The sequence below is a fragment of the Pristis pectinata genome, chromosome 8 (assembly GCF_009764475.1).
Source record: "Pristis pectinata isolate sPriPec2 chromosome 8, sPriPec2.1.pri, whole genome shotgun sequence".
Lineage (NCBI taxonomy): Eukaryota > Metazoa > Chordata > Chondrichthyes > Rhinopristiformes > Pristidae > Pristis > Pristis pectinata.
This window is the reverse complement of record NC_067412.1, coordinates 28547154-28571025: the sequence shown is the minus strand read 5'-3', so window position 1 is coordinate 28571025 and position 23872 is coordinate 28547154. Positions and strand designations below refer to the sequence as shown.

The window sequence follows — 23872 nt, the reverse complement described above, 5'->3', positions numbered from 1 at the left end:
TTAACTCTATCCTGTAAAAATCATTAAAACTCTAGTAGAACAGTGGTTACAGTTTCTGTTGTTGAAGTTCTGTTTGCAAATAGAGCTAGTGATTTCCTCAGCTACTTGTTATGCCAATCTGCTTGTCTCAGCCTTGATGTGTAGTTAATTCTTTCTCCATACATTGCAAACAAACTCCTTACCAAGGCTTATCTTTTTGTAATAGCCAAAGAAATTAATTTTCTGCTGGGTATCTGCAGTGGCTTAATGTGTACAACTTTTGCCTCCTGAGTTGGAAGGTCATGGGTTCAAGGCCAGATCAAGACTGCCCATTATCTAGGTTGTTGTGTCAGTACAGTACTGAAGGATCATTGCACTTTTGGAAGCACCATCTTTCAGATGCATTATTAAACTGAGACTCCTGTTCATCTTGGGTGGATCTAAATCATCCTGTGGGGTTATAGGAGGGGTAGCAGGAAATATAAAGTGGAGGACTACAGTGCCTGTGGACCTTGTGCTCAAAAGGGGGGAGGCGGCCAGGGTGTGGATTGTAAAATGGTGAACCAAGTATCGTATCAACAGTTATTTACATCTTGTCATAGAGTAATGCTGTTTAACTCCTACATAGTGATGACCGTAGTCCAGAGGTATTCAAAACCAGGATCGAAAGTGCCACCCAGATGAAATCCGTGCTTGGAGCCAACGAGAAGCCAAACTGTCTGATCATTGATGAAATCGATGGTGCTCCCACTGTGAGTCAATGTTCTAAAATGGTTAAATGTATTTGGAACAGTTCTTAAGTATCTGCATTGAATACCAGAGAGATGATATAAATAGAAACCGGGAATTACAATCTCTATTAACAGTCCCAAGAAAGATGAATAGAATACTTTTTATTTATCTTTAAACAATTTGTCTTGGTATGGGTGGACTAGTTTTTTTTTACTAGGACAGTTTCAACATCTGAGTACACCATCATTGATTAGTGTTGGTTCTCTGACAGACCATGCCTACAGGGATTCTTACCCAAAATAGTCAAGCTTTGCTGTATTATTCATTACTGTTTATGTACTTCATGAAAATAATTTAATGGTCTAATAAGAGTGCAGAGTGCTGCCAATAGTGCTGTTTTGAAAGGGAATAAAATGTTCTTGGGTGACTTTTATATCTTCTAATCCGGTTAAGAAAAAAGCTTCAAATGCTTGAAATCTGAAGAATCTGAAAAGATGCAAATCTATCCTTTGTTTGACAATGAGTGATTAATGAGTATTTTAGTTAAATCAGCAATTAAGAAAGAAGGACAAAACGAACAGGTGGCCCAGTCAAAGAGCTTGAAAGCCTCATAAATTGCTGACAGTGTTAGATAAAGTAAGAGATGGTGCCAGAGGCAGGAGAAAGTTATTTTAATAAACACACTCTCAAATATGTAAATGACAAACAGGAACTCTTCCAGAAATTCTGCTGCCTGTGTGTTCACTTTCGCGCGTCAAAGCTACAAATGAGGAACAGAAAGCTAATTTACATGAATATGCAAATAATGTGATAGTTCCAGTAGTAACTTCCAAGAAAGAATGACTAAAGGCAAAGCAAATCAGGAATGTGATGCTGATTTCAAGGGAAAAAGTAGCAAGATGTTGCAGAGAAGTAACAGTTGTGTCAAATTTTTTCTGTCTCAAAATATTTATGTAAATCTTAAAATTTAAGTAGAGGAAACCATCCCTTCCATAATGACGTTGTGCTTGCTGACCTAAATTGATTTGACCTTGATTTTAAGATTCCTTTCAAGGTAGATCCCTCTATAGTCTCTCATGTAGGCTATGGGAATTGGACAACATCTGGCTGGAGAACTGAAGCAACAAACCATCTGCTGGATCTATTCAGTGTGTTGAGCAGCATCTGTGGGGGGTGGGGAAGGAATTGTTGATATTTCTGTCGAAACCCTGCAACAGGACTGAGAGGGGAGATGGCCAGTGTGGAGAGGGGAGGGATATGGTGAGACAGGGCTAGAGGTGTTTGGTGGACTGAGGAGGACTGAAGGATGACGGGCTGGTGAGGGAGGGGAGGGGTGAAGTTGAGAGACAGAGGCTGGTGGATGATAGATGGAGGCAGAGGGGATAAAAAGGAGAGACATGCAAGCAGTGCTGAAATCTGATAGTGAGTGACATGATGGTACCATTGGATGAGATATCTTTATTAGTCACATGTACATCAAAACACACAGTGAAATGCATCTTCTTGTGTAAGTGTTCTGGGGGCAGCCCACAAGTGTCATCACACTTCTGGCGCCAACATAGCATGCCCACAACTTCCTAACCTGTACGTCTTTGGATTGTGGGAGGAAACCCACGCAGATATGGGGAAAACATAAAAACTTCTTACAGACAGTGGCCAGAATTGAACCAGGGTCGCTGGTGCTGTAATAGTGTTACACTAACCACTACACTACCAGGAGAGGTGAATGGCAAATGGTACCAGAACCAGATGGGGGAGAGGGAGGGGAAGCCTGTTGGTGAACTCTGTAGTGGGTGGATGGAAGGATGGAACCAAGATGGAAGGGGGACAAAGAGGGGTGAAGAAGAGGACAAAGTGGGACTGGAAGAGGATCAGAAGGAGAGAGAGGGAGGTGGGAGAAGGGGGTAAACACACTGGGTTACCTAAATTTGGTGTTCATGCAGAATATGAGGTGTTGTTCCTCTAGTTTGTGTTGGGCCTTGCCTCGGCAGTGGAGAAGACCGAGGAATGACAGGTTGCTATGGGAAGGGGAAATTAAAATGGCATGTAACTGAAAACTTAAAAATCAAAGTTTTAAAAAAAACATTTGAAATGACAGAACTGAAGACTTGCACTCCTGAAATGGCCTCCCACTGGCATCCCCCTGGTTTGTCCTGTTCACAAAATGCAAGGCAATCCAGTCCGAATGGTCAATGCTTAATCAGTTTACTCATCATAGTAATAGAAAGCATCATTGACAGAGCCATTAAGTGGTACATTCACCAGTAACTTGCTCAGTGATTCCCAATTTGAAGAGGGTCTTCAACCTGAAAAATTAACTTTCTTTTTCCAAAAATGTTGCCCACTGGGTTTTTTCCAGCACTTTGTTTTTTTTAAATTTAAGATTTCCTGCATCTGCATTTTTTTTTACTTTGATTTTTAACTCTTCAGCTGAAAACAATTTCTTCTTTCATAAGCTCAGAAGTAGAAATGTTTGCATGATTGCACAATGTTCAATTCTGTTCGCAACTGCCAAGAAAATGAAGCAGTCCATGTCCCCATGCAGCAAAACCAAGATGATACTTGGGTATGGGCTGATAAGTGGCAGCTAATATTTATGCCAGATACTGACTACCTCCCAAGAGAAAGAGTCATGCCAATTACTCTTGACGTTCAGTGGCTTTACCATAACATAATATAGGAACAGGATAAGGCTAGTTGACCCCTCAAGCATGCCCTGCCTTTCAAAATCATCATGGCTGATCAGCCCCTGGCCACATCTCTTTTGTGCTAGTTCCCAAAACCCTCAATTTCTGATCTTAGAAAAATGTATCTACTTCTTTTAAATACCCCAGAACTCTCTAGAGGAGTGAATTCCAGGGGAATTAAATCACTGTCCACTAGTCTTTATGTCACCTCATTTGAGATTCTCCCATTAGTGGAGACATCTTGACATCTGCCCTGCCATGCCCCCTTAGGATCTTGTATACTTCAATAAAATCACCTTTCATTCTTTTAAACTCCATTGAGTATAGATCATCAAGTGCCCACATCTTAATCCTCGGGGGGGGGGGAGGGGGCGGTGATCATTAGCCAAAAACTCAGCTGGGCCAGTCATATATTGTTGACATTAAGAACAGGTCAGGGGCTTCTGTGGAGAGTGACTCCACTCCTGACACTCCATTAGCTGTAATGAATGAAGTACATTGCACTTGCTCATCAAGGCTCCCACACCATGACTTTCACAAGCAAGAAGGACAAGTGCAGCAGGCTCATCACCGCCTCCACGGTAGTGTAGCAGTTAGCGTAACGCTATTACAGTGCCAGGGACGAGGATTCAATTCCCGTTACTCTCTGTAAGGAGTTTGTATGTTCTCCCCTGTCTGCGTCGGTTTTCTCCAGGTGCTCTGGTTTCCAACAACATCCAAAAGATGTACAGGTTAGGAAGTTGTGGGCGTGCTATGTTGGCGCTAGAAGTGTGGTGACACTTGCGGGCTGCCCCCAGAATATGCAAAAGATGCATTTCACTGTGTATTTCAATATACGTGTGCCTAATAAAGATATCTCATCATCTCATCTCATCTCTAAGTCACACACCATCCTGACTTGGAAATGTGACACATTCCCTCATCATCACTAAATCTAAATCTTGAACTCCCTACCAACACCATTGTGAGAGTATCTCATCAGAAGGTCTGCAGCAGTCCAAGGATGTGACTTGCCATTGCCTTCCAAGAACACTTGGTCGTAGGCAATCAACATGGCTTCGACAATGATGCCCCATGTCCCCCACACAAATAAAATAAAAACCTCCCTATTTCCATTACCTGCAACTCAGACACCTTCCTTGATATCTCTTTCATTGGTGTGATTTTTTTTTTAGTTCTTTCTATTTTTGTGAAATGTTTGGGGCATTTTACAACAAACCCACTGCATAAATGTAAATTGCTTTGTAAATGTCTAAGATTGGAAGATCCATTGAAGAAAAAGGGGAAAAAATTGCAAGGAAATCTGGAGAAGAATTTGCTTCTGAAATTGCAGAAATGCTGCAAGGAGAAAGAACAACACCCCATCTACCTCTCTGATTTTGTACTGGGCAACAGGGGTGGGGGGGGAGCCACCGTTGACTCACTGTTGACTTTAAGAGGAGACAGTGAACTGACAATCCTGTCCCTCGTTGTAAAGAAAGCTGTGCTGGAACTTCTGAATGACCACCTCGCACCTGTTTGTTTTTTCCTCTTCCCAATCCCACACCACCTCTTGCCAATTACACTCTTGCACAGTAGTAATATTCATGTTACAATGAATGGGAGAGATGCCTTTTCATCCCAGCAAGAACGAAGCATAACGAGGTATCGGGACTGAAAACAGTCATCTACAAGAAGCTCCGACTTGGACTTCATTGTGTATATTTTATAATCCCCTACACTTGTTTGAGTTCCTCATTGTGCTGACAGTCTCTATAGAATCACAGAATAGTACAGCACAGAAGGATGACACTTCAGCCATCATTCCAATACCATGGCTTTGAAAGTACCAACCAATAAAACCCACTGCCACACTTCGTTATAGCCAAACTCCTGCAAATCTTTCCACTTTTAAAGTAGTTAACGATTTTCTTTAAGCTGCTAGTGAACCGCTCTCATTTCTCATTAAAGTGGGTTCATCCCATCTTAATTTTTGTTTTAACCTCCATTTACATTGTCCTTTTTCCCCAAACACTCCAAATCTGTGTCTTCTGGTTATTATTTCCTTATTTACCCTACTAAAATTATTCAAGATTTTAAATAGCATCAGGCATGGTGCTCTAGTAGTTAAATTTCTTGTCTAGTGCCAGAAGTTGTTATTTTTTTCATCATCTGCATTGCTAGCAAAATCAGCATTTATTACATATTTATAACTGGGCCAGGTTGTTAGATGGGACTGAAGTCATGTGGGCCAGACCAGGTAAGGATGCTAGATTTTTTTTCCCCTAACGAACTTAATGAACCAGATTGTTAGTGACAGTCTGGCAGGTTAATGGTCACAATTACTTATGACTAGTATTTTCTTTTTTGCTTCCAACTGTATTTAAATTCCAGAGCTGGCATGATGGCATTTGAACTCTAATCTCAGAATTACTGGTCAGGTAACATAACTGCTGCGCCACCACTGTATCATTGCTCGAATGCCACAAGTTCAAATCCAACCATGGTAGCTGATTAATTTAAAGTCAAGTTATTAAACAAATCTGGAATTAAAGCTTGTTTCAGTTATAGTAGAAGTGAACCCACTGATATGTCATTAGAATAGAACAGTACAGTACAGGAACAGGCCCCTCAGCCCACAATGTTGTGCTGACCTAATTAAGGTAACACTGCCTAATTAAACTAATCCCTTCTGCCTGCACATGGTCCATATCCCTCCATTCTCTGCATATTCATGTGTCTGCCTCCATTGTATCTGCCTCCACCATCACCCCTGGCAGCACATTCCAGGCACCCACCACTCTCTGTAAAATTAAAACCTGCCTCGCATTTCTCTTTTGAACTTTCCCCCTCTGACCTTAAATGAATGTCCTCTAGTATTAGACATGTCAACCCTGGGAAAAAGATACTGGCTGTCTACTCTTATCTATGTCTCATAATTTTATAAATTTTTATCAGATCTCCCCTCAGCCTCCACCACTCCAGAGAAAACAACCCCAGTTTGCCCACCCTCCACTGAAAGCACATGCTCTCTAATCCAGCCAGCATGCTGGTAAACCTTTTCTGCACCCTCTCCAAAGCCTCCACATCCTTCTATAATGGGGTGATCAGACTTGAATGCAATACTCCAGATGCAGCCTAACCAGAGTTTTATAAAAATCCATCTGCTTTAGGGAAGGAAATCTTATTCTCATCCAGGCTGGCCTCTGCAGGGCCTCCCCGGTTTATGAATGCCCACTTATGTACAGCCCATACATATGAACAGGCATTTGGAAGACTGATGGCATGGATTTGCCAGCTGCTGTGGGCCTGCAGGCATTTTCTGCTGCCTGGGAACTCAATTCACGGCCGCATTTCTGGCTTGCAAACTGTTCAGGTTACCAACGGTTCACAGGAACTGAACCCTGCCGTAACCTGGGGAGGAAATGTATGTGATTCCTAATCCACCAATATAGTTGGGTCTTAACTGCTTCCTCAGTTAAGGGGGCAAGTAGGAATGTACATTACATGCTGGCACTGCTAGCAGTGTTCATGTCCTGTGAATTAATACATTTTTTTTAAAACCCCTATTTTCAATGCATTTGTTTGATTGAGAGACCATTGGAATTAGTGTATCACAACTGATCCTGCTTCTGCTCCTCTTCAGTGTCAGAGCCGAACTACTTGCAATCTCCAATTGTTGTTCCAGGTCTCCTGGCTGGAAGTTTGGAGTCGGATTCAAGTTGCTTCTTTATTTCTCTTCCTTTGACAGGCTGCAATAAACACACTCCTGAATCTCATTAATCGTAAAGATGGGAAGGAAGCTGAGGCACCAGCAACTGCTGGAAAGAAGAAGAAAAAAGAGGGAGGAATTTTACGGAGGCCAATCATTTGTATCTGCAATGACCAGTTAGTATTGTTGTTTGTGACAAGACTCCTGCCAACTGCTTTCTGATGTCACCATGTGGAAACTTTGCACTTTCAAGCCAGTAGGCATTTCATTTGTTATAATAACCTTTTCTGTAAATCACAACCTTGCATTTTGGAAATGGGGTAGCACAGAAGATGGTTCAGCTCACAGTGTGAGGTGCATGTGTGACTGTAGTGTAAAGGTGTGCGGTGTGATCATTAGTGTGAGGAGGTATGGATGCCAGGGATGTTCATAACCATTGTATGGAGTGAGAAATATTGTGAATATGTGTGCGGATTTGATCAGTGGGCAAGCCACTGCAGCATTGTTGTATGTCTGTTTGTGGTTAATGGTAGGACAGGTTACTGCTTATAAATCATCTAAGTATCCATCATTTTTAAAGAAAAACTTAAAAGCAGTACAGCACGGATACAGGCCCTTCAGCCCAACGATGACCACGGTGCCCACCCAGCTAGTCCCAATTTCCTGCGTTCAGCCCATATTCCTCTAAGCCCCGCCCTTCCATGTTCCTATCAAAGTGCTTCTTAAATGACACTATTGTACCTGCCTCAACTACTTCCTCTGGCAGCTCGTTCCATATACTCGCCACCCTCTGCATGAAAAAGTTGCCCTTCAAGTCCCTTTTAAATTTTTCCCCTCTCACCCTAAATCTATGCCCCCCTAATTTCGGATCCTCTAACCTGGGGAAAAAACTGTTACCATCCACCTTATCTATGTCTCATAATTTTAAACCTTTCCATAAGGTCGCTCTTCATTCTCCTATGTTCCAAGGAATAAAGACCTAGCTTGGCCAACCTCTTTCTATAACTCAGGCCCTCTAGTTCTGGCAACATCCTCATAAATCTTTTCTGCACTCTTTCCAGTTTAACTATGTCTTTCCTGTAACTGGGTGACCAAAAACTGTACACAGTACTCCAAGTGTGGCCTCACCAACAACTTGTACACTGCAACATAATGTCCCAACTCCTATACTCAATGCCCTGACTGATGATGGCCAGCATGCTAAATGCCTTTTTCACCACTCTGTCTACCTGTGACGCCACTTTCAACACACTATGCACTTGTACTCCTAGGTCCCTCTGTGCCATTACACTCCCTAGTGCCCTACCTTCTGAGCTTTGAGGGAGTGAGTGCATTACTTTGTGTGGTGCTGGTTCAGAAGGCCTAAACTTTGACTCCCTATTGAGCTTTTAGCAGATCTCACTGAGGGAGTGGTAAAATTGATGCATTTTGCCTCAGGGGTGCTCTGGGCCAAATAAAGAAAATATTAATGTAGGTTCCTGCTTGAGTGTTGGGTGGCTACAGCATGTGCACAAATCCTTTTTAATCAGTAAATTAATGGCTTGACATCACTTGTCACAGAAAGAACGATTGGGATGCCTGCTAAACGTGCCCTGAACTTCGGCACAAGGATCGCCACCTTCAGTGAAGTTACCGACTCCAGAATACCATAGTATGAGCTGTGATTTAAGACAGCATTCTCATGAGTCAGAAGATATTACAAACAAATCTCACTCCCGGGACTTGAATGGAAAATCTAGGCCAGTGCTCCAGTTAGGACTAAGTGAGTCCCACTCCATTGCTGGTGCAGTCCTGTTTTTGAGATGTTAAAGGGAGATCCTGTCTACCTCTTGAAAGATATAAAAGATCCTATGGCACTGATTGAAGAAGAACGGTGGTGCTCTCTCCAGCGGCTTGTCCAACAGTCATTCTTCAGATCATGGCAAGAAAGCATATTGTTTGTTTTTTATTTTGTTGTAAGAGCTTGCTTTCTGCCAATCATCTGCTGCACTTCCTTTGTTACAGCAGAGACTATTCCTTCTCCTATGAAGTGTTTTGGGACATTACTGTTTCAAAAAGCAATACATAAATGCAGGTTTTTCCTTTCTTTTATGTTGAAGAATGCAGTGCAGTTTGTTATCACATTTTGCTCTCTTTTTTATATACTGTAATGCCTCTTTGCAGTCGCATAGACAATTACATTAATCATTCTGACCTGACTTGTTTTACTGACAGGTATGTACCATCCTTGAGACAGCTGAGGCAGCAAGCTTTCACATTAGTCTTTCCTCCAACTCTGCCCTCCAGACTCGTTCAAAGACTGCATGAGGTTGGTACAAGGCCAAATTGTCAGGGCAATTGGGAAAACAAGCTCTTGTAATCATAGAGCTTGCTTAAAACAGGCATTTAAGGATGGATAAAGAATATGGACTTGGGATAAGCTTTACTACTTTTGTGTGTTTCTATTTGTTTGGTAGTGAGAGAATTAATGTTACTTTGATAAATAATGTTTGGAAGGGCTAAAATGCAATTTGTTGATGTCTCTGCCCTTGATTAGAATATATAGTGGATCAGTCTGGGGCAAATCAGCTCAAGGTTTGATGGACAGGTATGGGTCAGAAAACTCTTCTATTAACTGAGAGCAGCAAACAATGGACACAGTATTTGCAAAATGGCAGGTAAAGATGGCTAATATGGATATCTTGCCAAATTTAACATCACATCTGCTTTAAATGTTCCTTTCTCCATTATCCAGACAGCAGTAAGGCTGCAGCTGGCAAGCAGAGCTTTTGAATGGGGAGATGCCCTAGAATCACACAGGGCAGGTGGTGGTTTGAGAGGGTTGAAGTGACTGAAGGGAAGAGATCAGCAGGTTAGTTTGGAAGGGAGGTGAAGTGGTGGCAGTCAAAGAGCAACACTTTCTCTGGCCCAGGAGTGCTGGAGAGAATTGTAAGTTGCTGGATCAGATTGCTCCTGCCTCCATTCAGCTGCTGGATTTTCTGAGCTCGGGGAAATCTTGTTGCTGCTCATTAAATCTAAATGGCTGCCAGACAGTTTCAGGTTAGACCATGTGCGTTTCTATAAAGCAGAAAATGATGAATAGGCAGAAAGTTTTGCATCTCAGGACCTAAAAAAATGATTTAAATAGAGATGAAAAGAGTTACAAAATGGAACCCTTTACCTAATTTTAACCCCTTTTACACTATCTACCGCAGTTTGTATATCTGCTCCTGTAGGAATTATTCTGCATTGACGCAATTGCAGGAAGCAGGAGTCCAAGAATTAAAGCTAGAGTCTTGTAATTCCAATTCTAATCTGCTTCCACAGATATACCTTCTCTACAGCAAATGTAATTTGTTCCTCACTCCTTTACTCCCTTCCCTACCTGGTAACTCCTTGTCTTAGTATTCTCACTCACTGATGGTAGCACCAGTCCTATGAGGTCTAATGGTTATTTTTATTTTCATAAAATTTCTGATGATTGAGAGATTAAAGAAATATATTTTGATGTTTAAAGTTTGGATTTTATTTTTAGGATAACTTGCAATTTTTTTAACTTTCTACCCCTTGATAGATTGCCAATAAAAAAGGAATGAAGGCAGACCTGGGAATTCTCATGAGTCTGTGTGACAAAGCTGAAAATGATATACGTTCATGTGTGAACACTTTACAGGTATGACGCTGAACTGCCTGTTTAACAAGCATTGTAATTGAATTTATTTTGCAGGAAGAGTCACACACTGAATTATTAAGCTGTCTGGTTGGATAATTGTAGTGGTGTATTCTGGTTCAACGTTGCCTCCCATGAACATTATTAGCCATTGCCACCTAAGGTATTAATGGAGCAATATCATCTACCTCAATAGGCTATGCTTGTTTCTGTTCACTAATGTTAGTTTAAAAACATGAATCATGTCATGAATCGCATTTTCCCATGTCTATATTCAAATGTTTTTGCTTATGGAAGCCAACAGATGAAAAACTGCCTGGGGGCCCAGAATTATGAGAATTCAGCTGCAGTTATTACTATTTCTCGTTGTTGTCAATATTGTTAGTGTGTAAATGCATTGGTGTGTGTGGAAAAACTCAGCTGATCACACAGTATAAGTAGAAAGAGAAACGATCAACATTTCAGGTCTGCAATGCTTCGTAAGGGCTGGGAAAGGGAGGCATGCAAGTTAGAGTTCAGTAGAAAAGGTGGGGATGGATGTGTAGAACAAAAGGAATGCCTATGATGGGGCAATTTGGAATGGCTTAATGGCAGCGGTTACCAGCACATTAAGCTTGGTTTGAGTTATGTGTTGTTAATGGTGAAGTTGTGCCAGTGCCCAGCAGGCCAGACTTGTACGAGTAGGATATGATCTGATACGATATGACCAAAGTGATATAAAAACAGAAAATGCTGGGAAAACTATCGGGCAGCATCAGTGGAAAGAGAAGCAACTAACGTTTCAGATGAAGGACCTTCCGTCAGACTTGAGAAAGAAATAAACAAGTTAATATAAGTAGCAGCAAAGGTAGGTGAGGGTGGAACAATGTGAATTTTTCTGATTAGAGTGAAGTTGAGTGGTGGGTTGGATTAGATTAAGCTACTGTGGCTGTGTAATTTGTTGTTAATGTGGTTCTGGCATTCTGGGACCTGCCCAGCTAGCCAGACTCCACAGGCCAGACTGAAGCAGGCTTTATTCCATGCACTGGTACATGCATGCTTATGACCCCATCAGCAACAACACTGGCTCACTGTATTTCAAGGCTGTCTTGGTCCTTAGTTCCGCTTCATTCACTGCTGCGTACAGTGCCACAACAAACAATGTTTTCTCTTTCCTCAAAGATTGCAAATTTTGACATCTCTTGGACTGTAATACTGCTCCTGATCTTTCCCCCCACCCCACACATTTCACCCTTACTGTGTTGTCACCTTCCCTTCTGATGTTCCCCTTTATGACCCCAAATGGTCAGTAAGGGTGTCTGCTCCATCTCCATTTTTATGAATTCCCAGCCTGGCGGAATGTCGAACCCTTCTTCTATCTCTTGTCTGTGCTTGTTTCTTTGAGTGGGAGTCCTTGCCAAGACTGTAGACCCTTTCTTTCTCCCACTTGGAGAATTCCCCTTGGATCCCTCCCTCTGGCCTTGCACCTTCTCTCGACCTATTATTGAATCCGTACCCACTTACTTATGTGTATTTGGGATAAGAAATGGAAACAGGGAGTTGGATTGGTTAACAAACAATGTGCTGGAGAAACTCAGCAGATCATGCAGCACCTGTGGGAGGAAAGAAATTGTCGACATTTTGGGTTGAAACCCTGCATCAGGTCTGGTTGAGTTGATTAGTCCACTGATGATCAGTTTGTGGAAAAAGTTCTAGGTGACACACAGACTCTCATCTGTACCCTTAAGGGCACTAGTTGTGGCATTATTGCAATGCATTATTGCAAGTGGACTCTGGCTCCTTTTGGCCACTTGAAGGTTCTTGAAGGGAGGAGTGGAGAAAACGGTGACCTTTCTCCAAGTTATGTTGGACTTGCTCTTGTATGTGTGCGCGGATACCAAAACAAGCTGATTTGTCTTGGTCGGATGGTTTCCCTTTCTTAATGCTCATGGGATCCTTTTTATATAAGAGAACTTTAGATGAAGAAGGTATTTTGATCTTAATATTTTCATTTTCCCAGAATACCAGCCTCCTTGAGTCTTCTGATTGATATCATTGAGTGTTCTTAACAGTCCAGTTTCTTGGTCTGTTTCCCTTTTAATGCTTCCTATTGAGGGTGATTAATGGATCTACTTATCTCTGGTGTTTTTTTCTTCTCTTTGGGGTGTCTTTTCTCATTTCCTGGTTATTGAGTGATGCCATTGTACAACTAACAAAGTCTGGGTTTTCATTCATTATTTGATTCTCAAGTGATAGCTGTGCCTACCACTGCAGCATTAGAAGCTCTGGAACAGGCAGAGAAAGCACTCTTCATTGATCTGTGCATCAAATTAATATTTTAAAAAGCAAATGATAAGTGCTGACGATAAATCCTGTGATTGAGCATCCAGAAGTTGATACTAGGCACTTTGGAGGGTTGTCTCTGATTCTGTAAATGAGCAATCAAATGAATTTTGCAGAAGGCAGACAATATTGCTGAACTTCAATTGCAGATTGGGCTCTGGAACTCCAATTGTGATTCCCAGTTCCCATTCCCTTAATTGCTTTACATTAATTTTCTTTAGAATATGTACCTGTCAAGTTGTCAGATTGTTGGTATCAGTGGAAACAACTTGCCTTTGTAAGGGAATGAAAAACAAAGGAACACGAATGCTGAAAATTTCATGAACAAGGTTCTAATGAAAGGTCACAGACCTGAAACTCTCTTTGTCTCTCCACAGTTGCTATCTGACCTCCGGCATTTTCTGGGTTTTTTTTAACAAGCAAGTTATAGAGTCATACAGAACAGAAACGGGCTCTTCAACCCATGTCAATGTCTTTGTGCATCTACACTTGCCCCAATTGTCCTACCAGGCCTTGCCTATTTATGTCTGTCTAAATGCTGCTTAAACATAGTAATTATATCTGATTCCACCTCCTCTTCTGGCAGTGCATTCTAGGTATTAACCAATCTGTTTTTTTAAAAAAAAAGTACCCCTCAGATCCCTTTTAAAACTCTTTCCTCATACTTTAAACCTATTTCCTCCTGTTATTGATACCCCCCTAAAGAGGTAGTGATGAGCAAACTAGTGGGCCTAAAGGTAGACATATCCCCTGGTGGAATGGTTTGCATCCCAGGGTACTGAAAGGAATGGCAGAAGTTATAGTAGAGGCGTTTGTGGTAATTTTTTTTATAAGATGCATCTTTTGCTTAAACTGTTCTGGGGACAGCCCACAAGTGTCGGCACGCTTCCAGCGCCAACATAGCATGCCCACAACTTCCTAACCTGTACATTTTTGGAATGTGGGAGGAAACCGGAGCACCCAGAGGAAACTTGGGGAGAACGTACAAACTCCTTACAGATAGTGGCCAGAATTGAATCCGGGTCACTGACACTGTAATAGCATTACGCTAACCGCTACATTACCATGCCAAAATTCTCTGGGCTCTGGGCAGGTCCCGTCAGATTGGAAGACAACAAATGTCACGCCACTGTTTCACAAAAAAAAGATGTAGGCAAAAGGCAGGTAAGTATAGGCCAGTTAGTTTAATGTCTATAGTTGGGAAATTGCTTGAAGCTATCATTAAGGAAGAAATAGCAAGATATCTGGATAGAAGTGGTTCCATTAGGCAGACACAGCACGGATTCAGGAAGGGCGGGTCCTGGTTGACAAACTTACTGGAGTTCTTTGAGCATATAATGAGCGCAGTGGATAGAGGGGAAACAGGATGTTGTATACTTGGATTTTCAGAAGGCGTTCAATAGGGTGCTGTATAAAAGACATCCATAAGATAAGGATGCATGGAGTTGGGGGTAATGTATTAGCATGGATAGAGGATTGGTTAACCAATAGAAGGCAGAGAGTTGGGATATATGGGTGTTTCTCTGGTTGGCAATTAGTGGTGAGCAGGGTGCTGCAGGGGTCGGTGCTGGGCTTGGACTGTTCATGATATACATTAACAATTTGGAAGAGGGGACCGAGTGTAGCGTATCCAAGTTCGCTGATGACGTTAAATTGAGTGGAAAAGCAAATTGTGCAGAGGATGCAGAGAGTCTGCAGAGAGATGTGGATAGGTTAAATGAGTGGGCAAGGGTCTGGCAGATGGAGTAACATGTTGGTAAATGCCAGGTCATCCACTTTGGAAGGAAAAATAGAAGTTCAGATTATTATTTAAATGGCAAAAGATTGCAGCATGTTCTTGTGCAGAGGGGCTTGGGAGTGGTTGTGCATGAATCGCAAAAGGTTGGTTTGCAGGCGCAACAGATTATCATGAAGGCAAATGGAATGTTGGCCTTCATCACTAGAGGGATTGAATTTAAGAACAGGGAGGTTATGCTGCAACTGTACAGGGTACTGGTGAGGCCGCACCTGGAGTACTGCGTGCAGTTCTGGTCTCCTTACTTGAGGAAAGATATACTGGCTTTGGAGGTGCTGCAGAGGAGGTTCACCAGGTTGATTCGGAGATGAGGGGGTTAGTTTATGAGAGATTGAGTTGCCTGGGACTATACTCACTGGAATTCAGAAGAATGAGAGGGAATCTTATAGAAATATATAAAATTATGAAAGGGATAGATAAGATAGAGGCAGGAAGGTTGTTTCCACTGGTAGGTGAGACTAGAACTAGGGGACATAGCCTCAAGATTTGGGGGAATAGATTTAGAATGGAGATGAGGAGAAACTGCTTTTCCTAGAGAGTAGTGAATCTGTGGAATTCTCTGCCCAGGGAAGCAATAGAGGCTACCTCATTAAATATACTTAAGATACAGTTAGGTAGATTTTTGCATAGTAGAGGAATTAAGGGTTATGGGGAAAAGGCAGGTAGGTGGATCTGAGTCCATGGCCAGAACAGCCATGATCTTAGTGAATGGCGGAGCAGGCTTGACGGGCCAGATGGCCTACTCCTGCTCCTATTTCTTATTTCCCTTCCGTGGGTGTTCTCAGGCGAAATGTAACACAAAACCACATGGGATCAAAAGTTTACTCTGATTTAGATTTTGTGGAGTGCCTTTTGAAGTGGAGAGAATTCCTGAGCTTTGGGGTTTAAATAGCAAAAGACAACCCTAGGTGGAGCAATGAAAATCAGGGAGCACGTAAGAGGAATTGACAAAGAGGGTTGATGTTGGAACACATTGCAGGGTTCGGGAAGGGGAGGGTTTTGAAAACGAGGATGTGAATGTTGATAACAAACCATTGTCAGACCAGGAGTCACTTCAGCTCAGTGAGCACCTGAGCCATTCTATAACAGATTTCCTATATCTATTTAAGTGTGTATCATTAAATGGCTTAAATGAAGCAATTGCACAGCATGTTAGTGCAGTTTAGTGTAGCTTTGGTTAATCTTGGTGGGGGGTTACTGATGGCACACTCAGATTGTGTTTAAAAATAGAATCTTATAGGAATATATAAAATTATGAAAGGAATAGATAGAGGCAGGAAGGTTGTTTGCATTGGTAGGTGGAAATGGCTTTTAGTTCTATTGTAGCTAGCAAAACAGTCTCCTTCCCAAAATAAACTAATTCCTGTAGGTATCTGTATTGCTGGAAGAATATATAATAAATCAATGTTTGCTCAGATTAAGTTCCACCTCTGATTTGCATCTTGAATTTGTAACAGGACAGAAGGAAGTCTTGGAGTCTGTGCAGCCTTTTACTAGAACAATCTAATGATAGTCCCACTACCCTATTGTCTCCTACCCTTCATTGGCTCTAAAGTAAGTTCTCCGTTCTAAATATTCGGAATATTTATTGACAGCACTGCATTGGCAACAGTTAAAGATGGGTTGAACTGTGACCCATAACAATCAGAGGACACGGACAAGCAGGGTGATTTTGTTTCCCCAACATTGAAGAAGAATCTGGATGATCTCTTAGATATCCAAGGCACAGTAGGTTATAAACCAAGCGCTGGAAAGTGAGATTAGTATAGAAAGATATTTGATTGTTGGCATGACATGGTGGGCTGAAGGGGCCTATTTCTGTGCTGTGTGACTGAATGCATAAGATGCATGCAGTGAGTGGAGGATAGGTACATACAAATTAATCTCAGCAGTGCTGTTATCAAGTTTGATTTGCATCTCTGGTCTGGCTTGGTATAAAGTTGTTGCATGAAGACTTGAATGTTTCTTTATTTTCCATTTCCAAGAGGATACATTCCAACTTCAGCCACTCTCTGCAATCTTAGCAGTAATTTTAAATTGTGATCTGTCACACCACTAACTCTCCAGCCAGAGAAAATAAACTCTACCTATCCATTCTGTCAAAATAATAATTTTGAGAGCCTCCATTAACTCGTCTCTCATTCCAGTTGAGTCTGCACGCACTACATGGATATAGAGTGTCGAAAATTTCATAGCATTTACGGTGTTGCTGAAAAAGAATGTTTGGTATTTGCAGCTTCGCAGTTAACTTGCATTGTACAGTGCATTAACCTTCTGAAATACTGCAAAATGTTTTGTACATAAGTAAGATGATTATTTTGTAGCTAAATGCAAAGATGTTCATGTAGAATGGTGGAATGCAAATTTTGTAGTGGTGATGGCTGAAGGATAAATATTGGTCGTAATATCACCAAAGTCACTTGGTCTTCATTGTACTGCTGGTTGTGGGATCTTGCTTTCTATGTATTGACTATGTTTCCTACAATACAGTAATGACTACACTTCATAAGTATTTACATCGGCTCTAAAGTAATTTAGGACATCCTGAGGTAGTGAAGGTTGCTGCAGAAATACATTTGTTCTTTCAAGTGTGGCTGTGCGATTTTCAGATTCCATGATGCATGGTCAATGAAATCTTCTCAGATCCTTCATGCTTTGAATCCATGTGTTTTTCTTTTTAGAATAAAATTTCTGTTCATGCTGTAATTTGTCACTGCTTATGTTGCTATTGCATTTTTAGTTCCTCCATGGAAGAGGGACGAAGGAACTGAGTATGAAGATGATCCAGACCACTAAGATAGGCCTCAAAGACCAGAACAAGAGTCTCTTCTCTGTCTGGCAAGAAATCTTTCAACTCCCGAAACTTCAAAGGTAACAGAATAACTGGCTGACAGCATCATTTGTCTTGCAATTGTAACTGGTGCCAACTGTGACCTTGGGTTTAGTGGATTAGAGTGAACTTGTGCTTGATTTTTCTGCTTTCAGAAAGCGGATTGGCCAGGACAGCAATTTACAAAGTGAAGAGTTGACTGGTGATAACCAGGACTCCCAGAGTGCTATAGTAAGGACCCCAATCAGTGCAGCAACACAAAGGTTTAATCATATTCTTCATCTTTCCACTTCAACAGGAGAGCATGAAAAGATCACTCAGGTAAACAACTGTTCCACGAATTGGCTGAATGTATTATTTTATTGCGGGGGCGGGGGGGGGTGTGGTGGGGAGTGTTGGAATTGATCAAAGTTCAGTAACGAGCCCCTCTTCCCTGTGCTCCAGGGCTTGTACGACAATTTCCTGCACATGAGGTTTAAGGATCCCTCTTTCAGTGGAGTCTGTCTAGCGTTGGAGTGGCTGGGGTTTACAGACATTCTGAATGAGAAAGTATTGAGCGTGCAGAACTTCCAGCTGATGCGTTACCTGCCCTTCCTTCCTGTCGCCTTTCACATGCTCTTTGCAGCATCCAGTGTTCCTAGGATTTCCTATCCAAACAGCCACTATGAGGTAAGAGGAGCCTTTGTGTACAGTAAGTCAATGATATACAGATTCCTTCTAAACAAATCTAGGCTAAGAAACTTGGTGAATGTAGGATAATAGTGACACATCCTACCAATCCCAAATTTAACTAATATTGTCTACTTTTGAACATGGCTAAATTCAATTTATACCTTTCCCAGTGATTTGAATTGTTAAGTGTATTTCTAACTGCAAAATAATACTGCTGAATAGGGAGACTGGGATGTTTAATTCTTGATCAGTACTGATTGGTTGACCACAGCTCAGACGTACTTTGGACCTTGGGGACAGGAGTCAGCCATTGATCAATCAGTAGGTTGTGGCCTATTCCACTTCTTGCTCATTTCCCCTTGTACCTCGAATTACCAAAAGTCAGTCTCTGATTTCAATTTAAGAATCACCTAGCATGAATTGAGGTAGAGCCAGTTCCAAACTCTGCTACCCTTGTGTAAAAAAAATGTTTCCTAACTTTGCTCCTGGAAAATAGCAAACTGTGGGGCAAAGGAGGAGGAGATATGTTGGAAAGGTGGTGGAATGTTTTTTTTCTCTCTCATTGCAACAAGATTCAAGGATGTGTTCAAATCTTCCTCAGGAAGACATCTAACATCCCCACCAGTTGCTGGGAGTCTCTGGCCCATGACTTCTCAAAGTGGCAAAGGAGCATTCAATCTGGTATTGAGAACCTTGAGACCATGCTTTGGGAGCACACTGAAGCCCTGTGTAAGATGTGCCCACCTCGCAAACTACCCACCCTCCTGCACCATCAGCCATCTCCTGTCCCATTTGTGAATGAGACTGTGGTTCACACATTGGCCTCACTACCACCTCAGGAGCCACATATCCAGGGTGAAAACAAACCATCGCTTATCCTGAGGGATTGCCTAAGGGAAAAGACATTAGGGTTACAAGTGAAGATAGGAATAGGCTTACTGTGATACCTCATATCTGGCCAACACTCAAGCAGCTGGGCCCTGTAGCACCCATATCCCAGGAAAGAAACAACCATGCACAGTGAATGGGAAAAGTGGGGTTAAGTCAGAGGAGGAGTGGGGGTGAGGGGGTCAGGGAGGAGCAGAAATGTAGTTTTGCATCTGTTCAGCACTGTCACCAGAGTTTGATTTGTCAGTGGTTCTTGTTCTAAGTCATCAAAAGTGCAACAGGACCAATGAAAATGTGTGAAACAAGTAAATGAGCTAGAATAAAGAAGAAATGAAAAGGATAGAGAGACCTGGAAAAGACTTGGGAGAGTGAAATAGATGTATAATATGCATGTATAAGTGAAGAAGTGGCTAAGAATTGCTTTTCTGTCTGTTGAGCTAATTTCCTCAATTTTTTTTTCATTGATGACTGTTAGAAACCAAAGGTTCTAAATTGGTCTCATAGCTGCCTTCCCAGGTACACCATATACTGTACATTAACGCTTTGGCCTAGGTCTGAGTTCCCTTGCCCACATAAAGGCATTCACAGAGAGGGGAAAAGTGGCGATAGGGAAACAGACCAAATTGAGCCATCAAGGAAGGCATTGCTGGCTGAAGCTCTCAATTGCCTTTGGGTCCTTAATACTATGTTTTGGGTAGTATTTCTTACATTTATTTAGACTCTTAACAGAGGGGGGGGAAAGGCAGTGATTTCCCCTGTGGTAAAGCTTTCCAATCCATGTAGCTGTCCAACTTTCTTTTAAAAGTTGTTATTGTACCTGCCTCAACCACTTCCTCTTGCAGTTCCTTTCATATACATACCACACTTTGTGTAAAAGGAAAAAAAAGTTGCCCCTCAAGTTCCTATTAAATCTTTCCCCTCTCACCTTAAACCTATACCCTCTAGTTCTTGATTCCCTAACACTGGGAAAAAGACTGAGTGCATTCACCCAATCTATACCCCTCGTGATTTTATACACCTCTATAAGATAACCTCTGACTCCTACACTCTAAGGAGTAAAGTCCTAGCCTGTCCAACCTCATCCTATAACTCAGTACCTCAAGTTCTGGCAACATTCTTGTAAATCTTTTCTGCACCCTTTCCAATTTAATAACATCTTTCCTATAGCAGGGTGACCAAAACTGAACACACTACTCCCAAGTGCAGCCTCACCGGTGTCCTGTACAACCGCAGCACTCCCAAGTTTTATACTCAATACCCTGATGTATGAAAGCCAGTGTGCCACAAGCCACCTTCACCACCCTATCTACCTGTGACTTTCATTGAACCATGTACTTGTACTCCAAGGTCCCTCTGTTCACCCACACTCCCCAGAGCCCTGCCATTCACTGTGAAAAGTTCTACCTGGATTAGACTTTCCAAAATGCAACACCTCGAACTTAACCAAATTGTTAAACTCCATTTGGCATTCCTCACCCTACTTACTCAGCTGATCAAGATTGCTCTGTAATTTTTGATAACCTTCTTCATTGTCCACTACACCACCTATTTTAGTGTCATCTGCAAACTTACTAACTGTGCCCTGTATATTCTTATCAGGCCTTACTGAATTCCATAACTCCTTACTGAAGTCCATATAAACCATGTCTACCACCCTGCCCTCATCAGCTTTCTTGGTCACATCATCAAAAAAACTCAGTTAAGTTCATGAGGCGTGATCTCCCATGCACAAAGCCATGCTGACTACCCCAATCAACCCCTGTCTTTCCAGATGTACATACATCTTATCCCTCAGAATCCTCTCCAGTAACTTATGTACCTCAGATGTTAGACTTACTGGACTATAGTTCCCAGGTTTTTCTTTGCCACCCATCTTAAATAAAGGCAGCACATGCTCTTTCCTTCAGTCTACCAGCACCACAGCTGTGGCTAACAATCAAATATCTCATTCAGGGCTCCTGCATTTTCTTCTCTGGCCTCCCACAATATTCTTGGATAAACATGGTCAGGCCCTGGAGATTTGTCTACATCCAGCACCTCCTCTACTGTAATGCAGACTATCCCCAAGACCTCCCCATTTACTTTTCCTAGTTCCAAAGTCTTCCTGTCTTTCTCCATGGTAAAAACAGAGGAGAAATATACATTAAGGACCTTGCCCATCTCCTGCAGCTCCAGACAAAGACGTCCCCTTTGGTCTTTGAGGGGCCCTATTCTTTCTTTAGTTATTTCATTAGGAAGTAACCTCATCAGTAGTTATTTCATTAGGAAACATTGGTAGCTCATAGCATGGGATGTTGTATGTCAAACCTATAAAGGAAAAAGCAAATGAGCTTGAAAGCTTTAACCTATTCCTGTTCCTTCACCCTTGAGCGGTCTATGCTTTGGAAAATGCATTTTTCATCTGTGAAATCTATCACTAAAAGGTGAATCTTTATGACTTGCTCTTCAGAAGAAAGCTTTAACTAATGGATGGGTGGCTATCCTTGTAGAGTCAGAGGGGTATGGCACAGAAACAGCCCATTTGGCCCACAGAGTCCACACCAGCCATCAACCATCCATTGATACTAATCCAACATGAATCCCTTTTTTTTCATTCTCCCCTGATTCTAACACTCACCTACACGAGGGGCAATTTACAGTGGCCAGCTAATCTACCGAGTTGGACTTTGAGACATGGAGGGAGCTCGCGCAGTTATGGAAAGAATGTGCGTTTTCCATACAGATAGCACCCACGGGACACATTCAACCCGTGTCTGTGGCACTGCGAGGCAGCGCTCTACCAGCTGTGCCATATACTGCTGAATGTGCCTAACCACTCTCCATTAAGTTCCTTGTGTTTCTGCCACAGATCATTTGTAGAAATGGCACCAGTTTCTGTTCAATCACAATTCACTGGAAAGGCATGATTTTAGTGGCTTTTGCTCAAGCACCTTTTTTATTTCTGTTTGAACAGGCACAGGCCAAGCATGGTCAGATGCACAACCTGCTGACATCCATGGTTGGAGAAATCAGCCCAGCCATCCGCAGCCGCATCACGCTGAATGCACTTGTGTCAGAGATCCTCTGCCTTCTGCTCGATATTCTGTCACCAAAATTGCGACCGGTGAGTCATAAGATATATAGCTCAGTGTTTCAAACCTTGGAGAATGGTGACAACACGTTTTGACAGCCTCTCTCTTGTTGAACCAACTTTTCGCTACTTTTCAAATTATCCATTTGAATTGTGATGCTGTGGAGTAAGATGTGAGTTATTTATTAATAGCACTGGAAGAGTTGGTACAGTGATGTTGGGCCGAATGGGTAACTTTGGTGCTGCATGACTTCTGATTCAAACTGAGTAACAGAGGCAAGAACTGAGTGCTAAACTTTACTCGCGTTCTCACTCCCTTTGACAGCAACATTGCATAACCATGCATTTGCAAAATAGTTTCAGTTACAATTTGGTGACGGTTCCTAATTAAACCAACTGTTAGGCCTTAAAGGATTAATGGCATAATTCATCAACTTTTCTTGGTCCCGTATAGTGAAAGCAACCTTGGATATGAATATGTTATGAACCTTGGATATGGTTTGAATTTTCTAAAGCATGATAGATTTGGGGCAGCCAATGACAAGATCACTTATCAGCTGTTTCCCTGCTGATTTGAAATGGTTACTATAGAAAAGTAGGGCAAATTTATCTTTTTTTTTGGACAAAGGTGGTGTACTGAAATAAAAGGACATAAAAACGTGGTTTTTGAGTGTTCATCAGCAACATTTGATTGTATAAGAATGACTGTGGGCACTCTACCTTTTGCCAAATTAATTAGGAAAGAGAGAAGGCTGAGGGATGACTTGAAGTCAGTACAATTCTATTAGATTTGATAGAATAAACATCAAGATGATTGTTTATGTCCAAAGCTAATGAACATTAATGATAGATGGTCACTGTTAAATCCAATGGGCATTCAGGAGAAACTTTTCCTCCTTCTGTAGCCAGAATGTGACATTCCCACAGGGATTAACTGAGATGACTTGTATAGTTGCATTATGAGGAAAGCCAGATAAACACAAGGGAGAAAGGATATTAAAGGAGGTTCTAGTGTTCTACAAAGAACTGTGCCTGTGCTTGGTTATTAGCTTCAGCAAGATCTATATTTCACATGGGCAACCTGTAATTGTTATCTTTTGTACTGAAGGCTTTGCTGCAGGGTCATTAATCCTGGGCTAATAAAGCAGGTAGCAAGAGTACAAGAGAATTTGGTTTTAAAAATGCAATAAAATCAAGGGCTGTTTCTAATAACATTGCATTTAAAAATTCAACTAGTTCATAATTCAGCAATGGAAACCTGGTATACTTTCAGGAAACTGAGTAAGTAATTAATGAAGCAGTGGAGTAGTAATAAGAAGAAAATGACTTTTTTATAAAACCAATTTGTATTTTTATTCCCCTCAAAGCTGTTTTTTGTTCTGGTGAGTCCATCCTCACACCAAAATGATCGACTTCTAACCGTCCTCTGACATGTTCAGTCACTTGCATCGTCATCTTCTTGGGGCAGCCAAGTTCAGTCAAAAAATCAACAGCTTTGCCTGCAACACTTGCATCCCAGGAATGAATTTTTATTTCAAAGTTATAAAAGAAAATAAA

The 23872-nt window shown here is 41.7% G+C and overlaps 1 protein-coding gene across 2 annotated transcripts in view; it reads left to right on the top strand.

The window, feature by feature from the left end:
• The window catches only part of chtf18 (CTF18, chromosome transmission fidelity factor 18 homolog (S. cerevisiae)), an 89393-nt gene that overhangs the window by 13153 nt on the left and 52368 nt on the right, over positions 1–23872 (top strand). For both annotated transcript variants that reach the window (XM_052022466.1, XM_052022467.1), the window contains exons 10-17: positions 608–731; positions 7129–7265; positions 9304–9397; positions 10643–10741; positions 17596–17726; positions 17841–18006; positions 18130–18354; positions 22199–22348. In XM_052022466.1, the coding sequence (XP_051878426.1) occupies positions 608–731; positions 7129–7265; positions 9304–9397; positions 10643–10741; positions 17596–17726; positions 17841–18006; positions 18130–18354; positions 22199–22348 (1126 nt within the window). The remainder of the gene's footprint in view (positions 1–607; positions 732–7128; positions 7266–9303; positions 9398–10642; positions 10742–17595; positions 17727–17840; positions 18007–18129; positions 18355–22198; positions 22349–23872) is intronic.